This window comes from Falco rusticolus, chromosome 3 (assembly GCF_015220075.1).
Source record: "Falco rusticolus isolate bFalRus1 chromosome 3, bFalRus1.pri, whole genome shotgun sequence".
Taxonomy (NCBI): domain Eukaryota; kingdom Metazoa; phylum Chordata; class Aves; order Falconiformes; family Falconidae; genus Falco; species Falco rusticolus.
The window spans coordinates 62,092,753-62,105,278 of record NC_051189.1 but is presented as its reverse complement, the minus strand read 5'-3'; the positions used below and the strand labels follow the sequence as shown (position 1 = coordinate 62,105,278).

The 12,526-nt window shown below is 37.6% G+C and overlaps 1 protein-coding gene across 1 annotated transcript in view; it reads right to left on the bottom strand.

Annotated features, from left to right (window-relative positions):
* LOC119144512 (centrosomal protein of 192 kDa-like) overlaps nt 1-12,526 on the bottom strand; it is an 88,390-nt gene that overhangs the window by 16,898 nt on the left and 58,966 nt on the right. Inside the window, exons 38-44 of the mRNA XM_037380010.1 lie at nt 11,598-11,774; nt 10,828-11,088; nt 10,494-10,612; nt 8,374-8,483; nt 4,275-4,416; nt 1,974-2,146; nt 1,507-1,630 (exon numbers count right to left, since the gene is read on the bottom strand). Coding sequence (XP_037235907.1) covers nt 1,507-1,630; nt 1,974-2,146; nt 4,275-4,416; nt 8,374-8,483; nt 10,494-10,612; nt 10,828-11,088; nt 11,598-11,774 — 1,106 coding nt within the window. The remainder of the gene's footprint in view (nt 1-1,506; nt 1,631-1,973; nt 2,147-4,274; nt 4,417-8,373; nt 8,484-10,493; nt 10,613-10,827; nt 11,089-11,597; nt 11,775-12,526) is intronic.

The window sequence follows — 12,526 nt, the reverse complement described above, 5'->3', positions numbered from 1 at the left end:
TGATCTTAGGATCTTCTTTCACCATCACCGCAGGGAGATGGTTGTGAAAAGTAGAAATCCAGGCAAGTGCACCTTGCTGTGCTTCAGTCAGCTGTTCCTACGGGTCTGTTCCCTACTTGCAGGCCTCCGTTCTGGATCCAGACTGCTTACTTGGACACAACATGTGAGGTTTTGGCAAATTTCTCTCCAGTGAAAGAAACGTATACTAAAATTGTGCAGTGCAAGAAAATTGCTTGCAGCCGGCCTTCAATTCCCTCTTTTTAAGAAACCATTCTGCAAACAGTCATAAGTCTAGGGTATGAGACACTCAAGGTGCATTACTGTCAACAGCTACTGGAAAGTTGTTCATTGTTCTCTTTTTGAAACCATTGCTCTTGGCACTGATTGAACCTGCAAGGAGTAGCAAATATCTTAGCCCTTCCAGAGAATCCTCTTTATTTGGTTCTCACTAGTGATGAAAGTTCCTCAGCCGTACATCCAAAAATTTACATCTACATGGATACAGAATTAAGTGTTTACATGTATCACGTCTTGCACAGTGATGCAGGTATCTGCTGAAAATAAAGTACCTGTTTGGGCAAGCATCTACCAAGTTAAAGACGCTACCTCAATAAAACTCACAAAGCAAAACATGGTTTTTTGTGGAACATGAGACTTTTTTTAGTTTTTGGAAGATGAGAAGAGTTTAACAAGTGGGTCTTAAAAGCCCTTCTGAACTGACCTTAAAAAAAAAAAACTGATAAATTTAGAAGTGACAGGTGGTCAGAATTTTCAAGCATTTTATTGTGAAAAGCTTTGATGACATCCATGAGAAGTCTCATACACACATGCAGTGATATTTTGACTACTTTTCCAAAATACTGCTAATTAAGACAGAGGTGATCTGATACTGGTTTGTCATTCTTTCATACCTACAGATACTGAGAAGCCAAAGTTCGAGTAACAAAAAACAGTTTTGTCAGAACACAAAAAAAAAACAAACCCACAATCAAGTTCTGATGAATATCAGCACATTTGCAGAAGAAAACCGTAAGTCCTCAGAAGAGAAGCATTCTACAAGAACTGTTATTTTTCATTTCGTTTGTTTGTTGTGGGAAGGGGAAGAAGTCCCTTTTATTTTTAAACAAGTAAATTATTTTAAAAAAAAACACCACTACTGCGAAAGGAGATCTTTAAAGCTTCAGCTTTGTCAACCCATCCAGCTCCTGGAAAATTATGTAATAATAATAGTATTTCCAGGCACAGAAAATTCCTGGCCTCCAGGTAATGTCATAGGTGACAAAAGAACATTCGCTTTATACAGAACTATAAAAGGATAAGATACTAAAATAGAAAAGCTAGATTTGCATGTTAGCTGACAAAAAGACTATACGGTGGAACTAAGTAGTTACTTCCAGGTTATAGTCTAAACAAACTAAAATGAATTCCTAAAAAATAACTAAAATAAATTCCTCCCAAACCTCACCACACTTTCACACATAAAGGAACCTATGGAAAAAAACTTACTCCGGTTCAATAACTCCATGTTGTGGCATTATTGTAAGGCAGTGAGCTGGCCACGAAAGCTCAAATGCCAACATCTTAATAGAATTGTTGACAACCTCTACACGTCCAGTACCTGCTGTTCCACCTGTAATATAGAAAAAGCTATAAAAAGCTCACATGTACAAAAATTCACCAAAGTGCCCAAGATTCAGAGATGCACCAATGAAGATAAAGCATTGCCTGCCCTAATTTTACCTTCACAATGCTTTAAAATGCATATTACATGTACACACACACAGAGCATGCCACCCTCTGACAATTTAACAAAAAGTCTGTTCAAACAAAGTTTACGGTTTAGATGTAAAGCTACTGCACTAAGATCACAGGCCAAGCCACATTTACAAGCACAAAATAATTGCAAACATAGTACACAGTGCAGTTATTTTAATACTGGAGTGGTTATTTTATTAACTTCAAAAAATACTTACTAATAGAAGGAAATGTCAAAGTCAAATGCTCGGGGTTAACAGTCCAATTCTGTTGAGCATCTGATTTATTCTGAACCAGATCATCGGTTTGTACAAGTAATGGGGGACCCTGAGGTCCTTTAACAGGGAGAACATCCAAAGTTGCATTGATATGTCTGACAGAGTTCTCAAATCTGAAAATAAGATTGCATCAAGCAAAAGCAGCAATAAAATTAACTTATGAGTAATTATAATAGCCTACGCTGAGTATTTCCTCAAAATTTAATACTGAAATACAATGTTCTTTACATGTGCCTTCAAATTAATTCAATTCTCCATTTTTAGAAAAAAATAATTCAGCAGCTATATCGTGACAGCTTTTTCACAGAATGTTTAGCAGTGGAAGGTACTGTTTAGAATGCAAGGTGCTAAAATAAACAACTATCTTCAGGTGATAAAGTGAAATGCTTTTTCTCTACATATTTTATTCAGATTAAGAAAGTACTGCAGGGAGAAGGCAATGCAAGTTGTGTTTCACAGAACGCTGGAGGTCAGGAGGGACCTCTGGCGATCACCTAGTCCAACACCCCTGCTCAGAGAAGGGTCAGCTACAGCAGGTTACTCAGGACATTGTCCAATCAGGTTTTGAATTTCTCTTGTCCTGTCACTGGACATCACTGGAAGTCTCCTCTTTATTTCCAAGTCAGGTATTTACAAACACTGGTAAGATCCTCCCCTGCTCAACACTAGGCAAACCCAGCTCTTAGTCTCCTTGCAAGACAGATGCTCCAATCCCTTCACGGCCTAGCATTTCACACCTTGGCTTGCAAAATACATGGCAGATAAGCTCATATATGAAAGCTATGATGCTGTTATTTTAGGATTCAGTGTATTTTCTTAAGTTAAAAGCTTAACTGAGAACAAGTTTGAGTTTAAATTCAAAAAGAAATAAAAGCAGAAATCAACAGCTGAAGAAGAAAAAATTGGGTAATTTTTGCTCCATACAACGCTGTGCAAACATACAGCTCTTCTTCCTTATAATTTCTATTTGTATTTTTAATGCTTCTGAGAATCCTGACTCAGTTCAGGACAGCTGAACTAATACCTGTGAGAATTCATCCCTTAAGATAGCAGTGGAACTAGGAAGTCAACTGATTCACATAATTCTTTGACACAGAACTTCCTAAGTCAGATTAGTAGTAAACACATTCAGATCTCTTCTAAGAATTGCAGTCTACTCAGAAAATTAAGACCCTCATCATCTTTAGCCAGTGAATAAATTCAAATCTAGAAGAACTGATAAGGCTGTCAAGTGGAAAAAACAAACAAATGCCAACTACCAAATCAAGAAATGTCCTGCTTGCTGCTGCAGATACAGATAGACTCACAATCCCCACTATGCCTGACAAACACCTTTCTAGTCAAAAAGTCTGTTAAGTGTCCCAAAGTGTTCAGCATCTACAGTTCAAGAGGTACAAGCAATTACAAGACAACATCTACATACATAGATGCTAAAAACAACAGGACTAGGTAGGATCTTTTCATCACCTACATAACAGGATCCTGAGAAGAAAAACACGAAGACTCAAGAAATAACCTATGCAAAATATATTCATTATAGTGTTAAAAGTTAACACATCTTTATTTCAGTTTTATGCTTTGCCATCTTAATAATTAGGACTTGTATAGGATTTTGAATTTCTTTCCTTTTTCAGGGCTCCAAATGCTACAGCGACCTGTCTAAATAAAATGTGACAGGTACATTTTAAAGACCAGGTCTTTGCCAGTGCTGCAAAGAAATCCTCCCAGTAACAGACCATTTCATTCAAGGGACTGACAGGGTAGGGGTAGCCTCAGCACTGATCGTTCTTTGATCGTTCACTGATCGTTCACTGAAAGGCTGGTATATGGGCTGGGCAAGGAAAAGGCCACTAAGCCTTTGTTATTTTTCTCTATTTCCATGCCAGACATCAAACATTCATTGCAAGGAATGAAGTAGTTATAGTCCTATTAGGACTACAACAAATGCATTTTGGAAGTGTCTATGGAAAAAAAAACCAGTTTCTTCACATGAACTAGGAAGTCGCAGATAAAATTAATGGTGTCAGTTGAGAGAATAGTTTAAAAGTTATCGTAACACTTTAAACATATAGAGAAAAACAGCAAGAAGAGCCACCTAGATATTCATTGGATTCATTCTCATTATACAGCCAGTTCTTTCACTTGTAAAGTAAGTCAATTTTCAACTGACAAAAATCTTCAATGAAAGGAGATTCACTTCAGTTAGACATTATTTGACAGTCAACCTTATAGTTACATTACCTGTCCGGTTCCGAATGATGTCCAGGAGACTGCTGAAAACCATCCTGATCAGAAGTGGAATACCCAACCACAGAAAGGATAATCTTTCGCATATTTGTGTAGAAAAGCTTGATATCATTTGTTCCCCGTGGGATATCACATACTAAAAATGAGAATAATAAAGCAATTCTAATAAGTACAAATCTATAATACTCAGAAATTACACAACAGAGATTGAGGATATAGACCTAGTTAATCTGTTGGCTGAGACATCCTAGGATCATTCAAAAAACTACTTACTACAAGTTCAGTTATTGGGCATAAATCAAAATTAACGTGAAATGTAGAATAAATCTAAACACATCAATTTTAACTTTTTGATTTTAAGATAAGTATTTTCCATCTTTATACAAATGGTATAAGATAATCTGAATCTATACCAATTTAAAGTTGTTTTACTTTTTTTTAGTTTATCCTGACAAATAAGACTAATACATTCCTAAGGCTTCAAAGAAAGAGATTCAACTTGATAAGTTATTTTTCAGTTACTCAGTCTATTCAATCTAACACATCATTATTTAATTTATTATACCTGTAAATATCAAAAAGGTCAAGAATGTAAGAGTATAATTCATAGATAATAAAATGTTTAATAATCAAGTCAAAGTTTTCTCCTTTGCCTCAAGCCATTTCACATTGAATAGACAGAATGAAGAAGTGGTCACTTCTCACACAGGATACATTCGATCCAATCATTATTTCTTTTGCTGCACAGTAGATACCAGAGACTATTAATATTTGTATATAGCTTCTACAACTCAGCTACGGATAAGACAAAGCAACATCTGCTGTAGAAGCATTTTTAGTTAGAATTTACATGCATCCTGAAACTTGTTAACAAAGCTAAGTCTTGCAAAGGAATGTTTAACAGAAAGTGGGGGGTTGAATAAATTATTTATTTATTCTGTCATAATAAAATTCAGTATGGAAATATGTTCTTTCTTCAGGACGACTATTATTTCTACTCTAAGTTTCTTTTATTCCCACCCCCACTCCCCCACTGAATTCCATTCAGTTTGGAAAGCCCAGTTTTCAAATAACCCCCAATAAAACACTTAACTTTTACAGTCTATCTCATTTTCACCAACTCAAATATCAAAATGGCTAGTTCATGATATCATAACTTTGAACGCCAAGGCCACAGTGCATACAACTGCAGACCCAGAAGTGTCAGACCCAAATTAAAGCACATAAACAGATTGACGATGCCATCTTCACAATCACAACAGACAAAAACAATTTTATACAAAGGCTTAAATCCTATAAAACGTAGTGAAGTATGTCATATTATACTTAGAAATGCGCAACAGGATCTTGCAAAGAATACTTTATCAGAATTCCCTCCCTCCTCTCTAACAATAAATCGATATTCAGATAAGATGCTAATATGCATTGGAAACCAATTTCATTTTGACAACCCAAGTACAGAAGTCACAAAATATTTGAGACTACCTTAGAATAAACAGTTGCTAGATGTTAAATATCAACAACCACTGCCTATTCAACTAGTAACTGAAGCATACCTGGGCACCTAGAAATACATTAGATCAGTATGTAAAAGATCTTTGATTAGTGCAGCAAACCACGTTAGTGTTAGGGAGTAACTGAATCTGGTAGCCTGATAAAGAGGTGAGGCTGCCACAGGTCCAGCCAGTAGCAAGGCTGAGCCCATGTTCCCAGTGAGCAACCCCACACGCATGCACACACACAGACCAACACAGACAGAAACGCTCAGCACTCATGCAAACTCAAGCAGCAACAATGGCCTCATTTTGTTCCCCTCTCTGGCCGATCAGGATGAAGGCTCCTTACTGGGAACACACAAACATACAACACAGATCCTTCCACCTGCTGGCCCTGGACCATACCACAATGATGCATCAAGTGAGCAGACTGGTGAAAACCCAACACGACACTATTTCATATCTAACATTACTATTTAATTTCTTAAGAGGTTTTTCAAATAGCTCTGTGGACTAAGGCAATGAGGAATGGAGGCCTAAACAGTCTAGGGAACCAAATTTATACTGAAAGCAATTCTTACAGCCAAGGCATTTATGCTTTGAGCTTTTTTTCCCCTGCATCATCTCTTTAACAGTCTTTCATTTAAGAGGCAAAAAAGTTTAAAAAGCATTTAGATGTTGAAAAAAGAACTTACTTTTCACCTAAAAGATAGCATCTTATAGAAAGGACAAAAAAAGAATCAGATTTCTTAATTCCAAGTACTACTATTAGTTCCTGCATAATATTTGACTTACAAGAACACATAACAAAAAAAAAAAAAAATTCTGTGGATATTCCCACCGAAAACTCAGTGAACACTAATCTGTATGATTGCATACTATTCACACTAGACATCATTGGGTGACAAGAAGGTAAGGAAAGGCATGAAGTCTGTAGCATCGCTAAAACGAGTAAGAACAATCTAGTTTATTTTTCTAAGAGCTACCCTTCCAGCACACCTCCTTGAAGGCATATTTGCAGTGTTATACAAGTCTGTCTCACTTCATTTTTTTTAAAACAACGGTCCTCACCTTACATTGAGTAGATAAAGTAGGACATAAGAGGGCAAGGACATTTTATGACCAAGATAAATAATTTTGAGCAAATAACACAAATGTGACCAAATAGGAAACAATAAGCTATACGTGACAAACTCAGTCTGAAAGACAGACAGAAAAACATTTAAGATGCAAGAGGTAGGTCTTGTTTTCTACAGAAAGAAAAAATAAGCTACCATTAGCAAAACTGACAGCTGTCTAGAACGGTTTGTTAAATGAACATCAGAAAATGCAAGTTGTTAAATGAACGTCAGAAAAGGCAAACATGAAAATGCTGCGACAAGACAGAATAGTTTTAAAGTGTTACTAGTAGGTTAAAACAATTCAGATGGAACTGTGATCTTCTAGCAGTTGGCATCATTTTGAGATCGATGGTTTAGATTTGTATAAGATGCTGAAAAAAATCAGACGCAGTTACCACTTCTTCCTTCCACGTTTAGGTGGTTTCACAAGTGAAGCTCTTTATGATGAAGCATTTTAAGGTGAAACCACTTAAGAGAAGATATTCCACATAGATAAAACTGCTTTTTTTTTCACCCATGTGATTTGCTTCACAGTATTCCAAGTGATTGTCGCCCCCTCGTCGTACACCGGTGACTGTCAGGTTGATGCATTCACTGTCTCAGCCAAACGGAGTTACCTTTCTCCAGGCACTCGGTGGCAATAGGTGGCAGGTTTTTTCCTCCGATAGGGTTTGCTGTGAGGTCTTCTAATGCCATCAAACAAGTCAGAAATGTAGGTGAATACTTGAAAAGAGTGTAAATCATGTGACATTAACTAGTTTTGAGTCCTTCCATGGGGGACAGTCCTCCAGGAACATACTGCTCCAGCGTGTGTCCCCAGCAGGGTCACAGGCGCTGCCAGGACCCTGCCCCAGCCTGGGCTTCCCACGGGGTCACAGCCTCCTTTGGGCACCCACCTGCTCCCGCGTGGGGTCCTCCACAGGCTGCAGGTGGGGATCTGCTCCACCATGGACCTCCACGGGCTGCAGGTGGGGATCTGCTCCACATCGGGCCCTCCACGGGCTGAGGGGCACAGCCTGCCCCACCGTGGGCTTCACCACGGGCTGCAGGGGGATCTCTGCTCTGGCGCCTGGAGCCCCCCCTCCCCCTCTTTCTGCACTGACCAGGGTGTTGGCAGGGCTGTTGCTCTCACATATTCTTAATCTTCTCACTGGCTGAAATCACTGTTACCTGTCTCAAATCCCCTACACACTTCTTAAATGTGTTACCCCAGAGGCACCACCACCATCGCTGTTGGGCTCGGCCTTGGCCAGCGGCGGGTCTGTCTTGGAGCTGGCTGGTATTGTCTCCATTGGACACAGGGGAAACCCCCCTGCTACCAAAACTTGGCCACACAAACCCAAACTGAGATATTTGCTTCTACATTTACCAAAAAAAAAAAAAAAGTGGAAAAATAACTAGGATTCAAGTCTAAAAGCATATTTTTCCACCTGAAAACAATTATTACATTTTAATTTTAAGAAGTCATAGGCTTACCTTCTGTCACAAGCTGCTCCCCTTGAAATTCTTCATCAAATACAATGTTTCTCAACAAGCTGTTTTCTGGGATTATGTGTTTTTCTACCTCAGGTTTATACATCATAGCTCTGTTAAAGAAACATGAGTAATTAAATTACACAAAGTACTGAAAACAACAATTTGGAAAGATTGGTAAGAATCCAGCACAATTTTAACTCATCATTTCTTGCATACACCAAGCTCAAATCTGTGAGCATTTGTTCAAAACTGAACTCTCTTCATAATCTTAGAATGTTTAAAGAAATACTTTCTCTATTGCTGCACAGTAAAAGGAATCACTGAAATAATGGCTACCATACGCTTGTCTTTTCAAGATACTTGTTCTCTGCTGTCAGTCACACCTACTTAGATTTCTGGTAAGTACATCAGACATCTGAGTGATTTTTTTTTTTCCATCACCACAGGAAGGAGAAGAATGCTATTTTGGTCACGAGTGAAAGCCTTTTGAGGGGAAAAATTGACTAAATGGCAGAGCAGCAGCAGGAGCAGGTGCCAGCAAACAGCAGGAACATGGAGCCAAGGAGCATGACTGCCAATAGGGCAGAAAAGACTGGGAGGCGTAGGGATATAGATAGTCCTAGGTAAAATGGGAATCTACAAGTCAGTAAGAGGAAACCTGGCAATCAGATAGGGTCAAAGCTGTGCAGGTGGGAATATTACCTCAGCAATAGTAACTCTCAGGTCTAAGCTACTTACCAGGCTACTGACTATGTGTATTATGGAGTAAAGAACTTGAGCCACAGGTTGGCAGACTGGGCAGATTATTCATCTCACATTCCTGCGTCTAAGTCCCAAATCATATTCCCGTCCTAGTACATAATTACAGAATGGGTTTTGACTGGCTTAGAGTACTCAAGTAATTTCAAGAAATAAGCAACTCTTTCAAATTATCATGGCAGACTTCAGAGAAGCTCCCACCACGAAACAACCGACTACTATGTTTAAGAAGCAAATGCTATGCCTGCTGACTAATAAAATCAGCAACAAATAATTTCACTCATGTACCAATGTCCAGAATCTGAACAAAAAAAGCTTCCAACATTACCTCTATACAAGTGTATCAAGCTTCCTAATGGGTTTTCTGTTGATCAGTGTATCAAAGCTATTCCCCAAATATTTTTGCCTTTTGAGATGGATTCAATGATAGTGAGCATTGCCTTAGACAAAGGAGCTCATACAAGTCAGTAACAAGCATCTTCCAAGATACCTAAAATAAGCCAATGCAGCTGTTCCATGAGCTTTATATTTGAAGTCATACAGTTAAATTCAGATATGCTCAATACTTTATTTGGGTAACAATAAATACAATTACCTTCACAAAATTCAGGCAATCCATTTAAAAGCAATAGTGAAATACTGCCATTCTGAAATTTTGTGCTGAACAATGATCATCAGCACCTTAGTGCTCTGCCTGTTCTTAACATTTTGCACTATCGCTATACGCCACATACAGCATAAGTCAAAAACGCCACTTCTGTCATTAAAAGCAAAATATGCCAGCATACTGCACAGGCTCTATTTAAGCTCCATAAGATATATTCTACAAATTTCCTCAGTGTGTTACAAGCATATGCTGATGTTATTCCTCTCACATACACAACAACTACTCCAACACCATCTTCATCAACAGAATTTAGCAAATCAAGATGAGAATCTTTTTCAAAACTTAATACTACTGAATTTGAGTATTACTCCTTTTATGAGCCTTTTCTTTAAAAATTAAAACTACACATTGGAAAGAGAGACACTAAGACAGAACACAACTGTCTTCCACACAAAAGCAAAAATTTTTCCCAAAACCCAACACACCCAAATTAAAAAATGCAAACAGGAAATAAAACCCTTAGCTAGAATGTAGCTACAGTATGCAAACAAAACCACAAATAATCAAATCAAACGTCCACCAAACAACTTACCAGATGTAAGACTTACTAGATCTCTCCATATCATCCCTGTCTTTTGGGTGGTTGTTACTATTTTTGGAAGCATGTTAAAACCATACTCATGATACCACACATCCCTAGTTCTAATGTTTTATTAAACATCTGTGTCTGTTTCAATAGCAAAGTACATCTTACCTACGATACTGCTGTCTAGAAACTTCATCTCCACAAAAAAAACATACTGTTGATACCAACATGTGTGTTTTATGGAAGCTCTTTTCCTTTTCCATTGGATTCCATGTTATAGTAATCACCTGATAAAATAAACATACATAATCAGAAAAAGAATCTTATTGTTAGTACTAACATTTGGGCTATGAGTCAACAAATTGCCGCAGTACAAGTGAAACAGGGTTTAACACAAGTTAAGTGAGATTTGAATAAAGGACTAGTTAGACACATTCTCACTGATGACATTTATTTTAATTTAAATTAATAAAACTTGGTCAGAATCACGTGTAATACTTACTTCGTACGTTCCTTCTCTTAGTACAAACTTCTCTGGAGATACCATCATTACCTGAGGATCCATAACTTTTTTCATTCGTAGGTTTGCAAAGCACAGTGCTTTAACATAGGCAGCCCGAGAACCTGTATTTCTTATGAGGAAGGAAGCTTTCCTTAAACTTGCAGGCAATAATCCATCCAGTGTTACCATGTAACTATCTGACAGTTTTTTAACATTTTCTAAAGTTATATTGCTTGTTCCTCCGTACCCAGATAATGGTATCTGTGGGGAGAGTGGGGCAGGGAAGAAAAGAAAAGAAAAACACACACACACAAAAAGTACTTCAATGAAAGAAAGCTTCTTAACTAAAACTTCTGTACAACTATGGTAAAATAGATCAAGAGTGACAGAAAAAAGCCTAAATTTATTCAATCTTTTTGAGGTTCTACTGAAAATTAATTTAAGACCTACCTACAGAACAAGAAAAGTTCAGATTTTTTGACAGTTCTAGAGTTAAAAATCTTAGGCTACTTTTAATGTAGTATATAAAAATCTTTCTTCTTCCTTGACAAGGGGAAAGTTGCATGCAAAATTGAGACTGGTGTTCAAACTGTAAAATTTAATACCCATACAATCTTTAACAAGTATACAGATAAGCATACTGTGTATCTTCTAAACTTTTCTTGTGTGTATCTTTCAGCTTTTCAATAGAAACAGCTATTCAGTACTAGATTCAATAATCATTTAAAAAGTATATTTCAAATTATTAGAAGTTAGGTTGGGACTCTTACAGTAAACTTAATTCCTGGCTGTGATCGAATCCCCACTTGTTTGATTTCCAGCTTTGCAAAGAAGCAAGTTATTCGAGTGGGTGTAAACATCAAGTATATGTTAGTATCTTTTCTGGGACGAATTTTGAGTTCCCAATTACTAGTTAAGCGTTCTTCTGATCCAAATATACTTTGCAGCTATAAAAACAAAGACATCAGAAGCAAGTGACTACAATAGGAAAAACACATAGCAGTAAGACTTACTTCATTAGTAACTCAAAATAAGCTTCCTCAAAATCTGGATTAACTAAACATATAGCATTGTCAACTGAAAGTTGTAATGCTTAATATGCAACAAAAAAGACCAAGTACTGTATGTTCCCACAAAAAGCATACCGATGCTTCTCATTTTAGACCACACAGTTTCTTCCTTCAATCCACAATACTGTAAGGCTGAACTTAACCAGCACTACATTAATTCTCTCAAAGATTTTAGATATCAAATCTGAACATTTGAGGAGAAAAGAGGATACACACGTATGTGGACTACTGACCAAAAACCCCCTCTAGTTACAGTAATTCCCAAAGGCTAATTTCAGTTTTTCTTTCCTCCCTCCCTCACATACACAGTCCCTTCAAGTGAGGTCTGGATTCCCTCCTGCAAGAAGGGCCACTGATGGATCACTCCACCAAGTATTGACTCTGTTATGTTACAGCAGCTTAAGGAGCTGTGAATTGACCTCCAGTTTGCTGCAACACTCCTACCATTTCAGCTCTTCCTAAGGTTACCACTGTAGCTTAAGCTCTGCTACCATGCCCATCTTGGCAGCAAGCACTCCTGCAGCCTGCTAGTCAATGACATTTATATGGGAACAACACTTCAGGGCAAAGACATTTTTATTATACACATCAACTGATAATCATCACTAGCACTAAAGAGAATTTTTCAT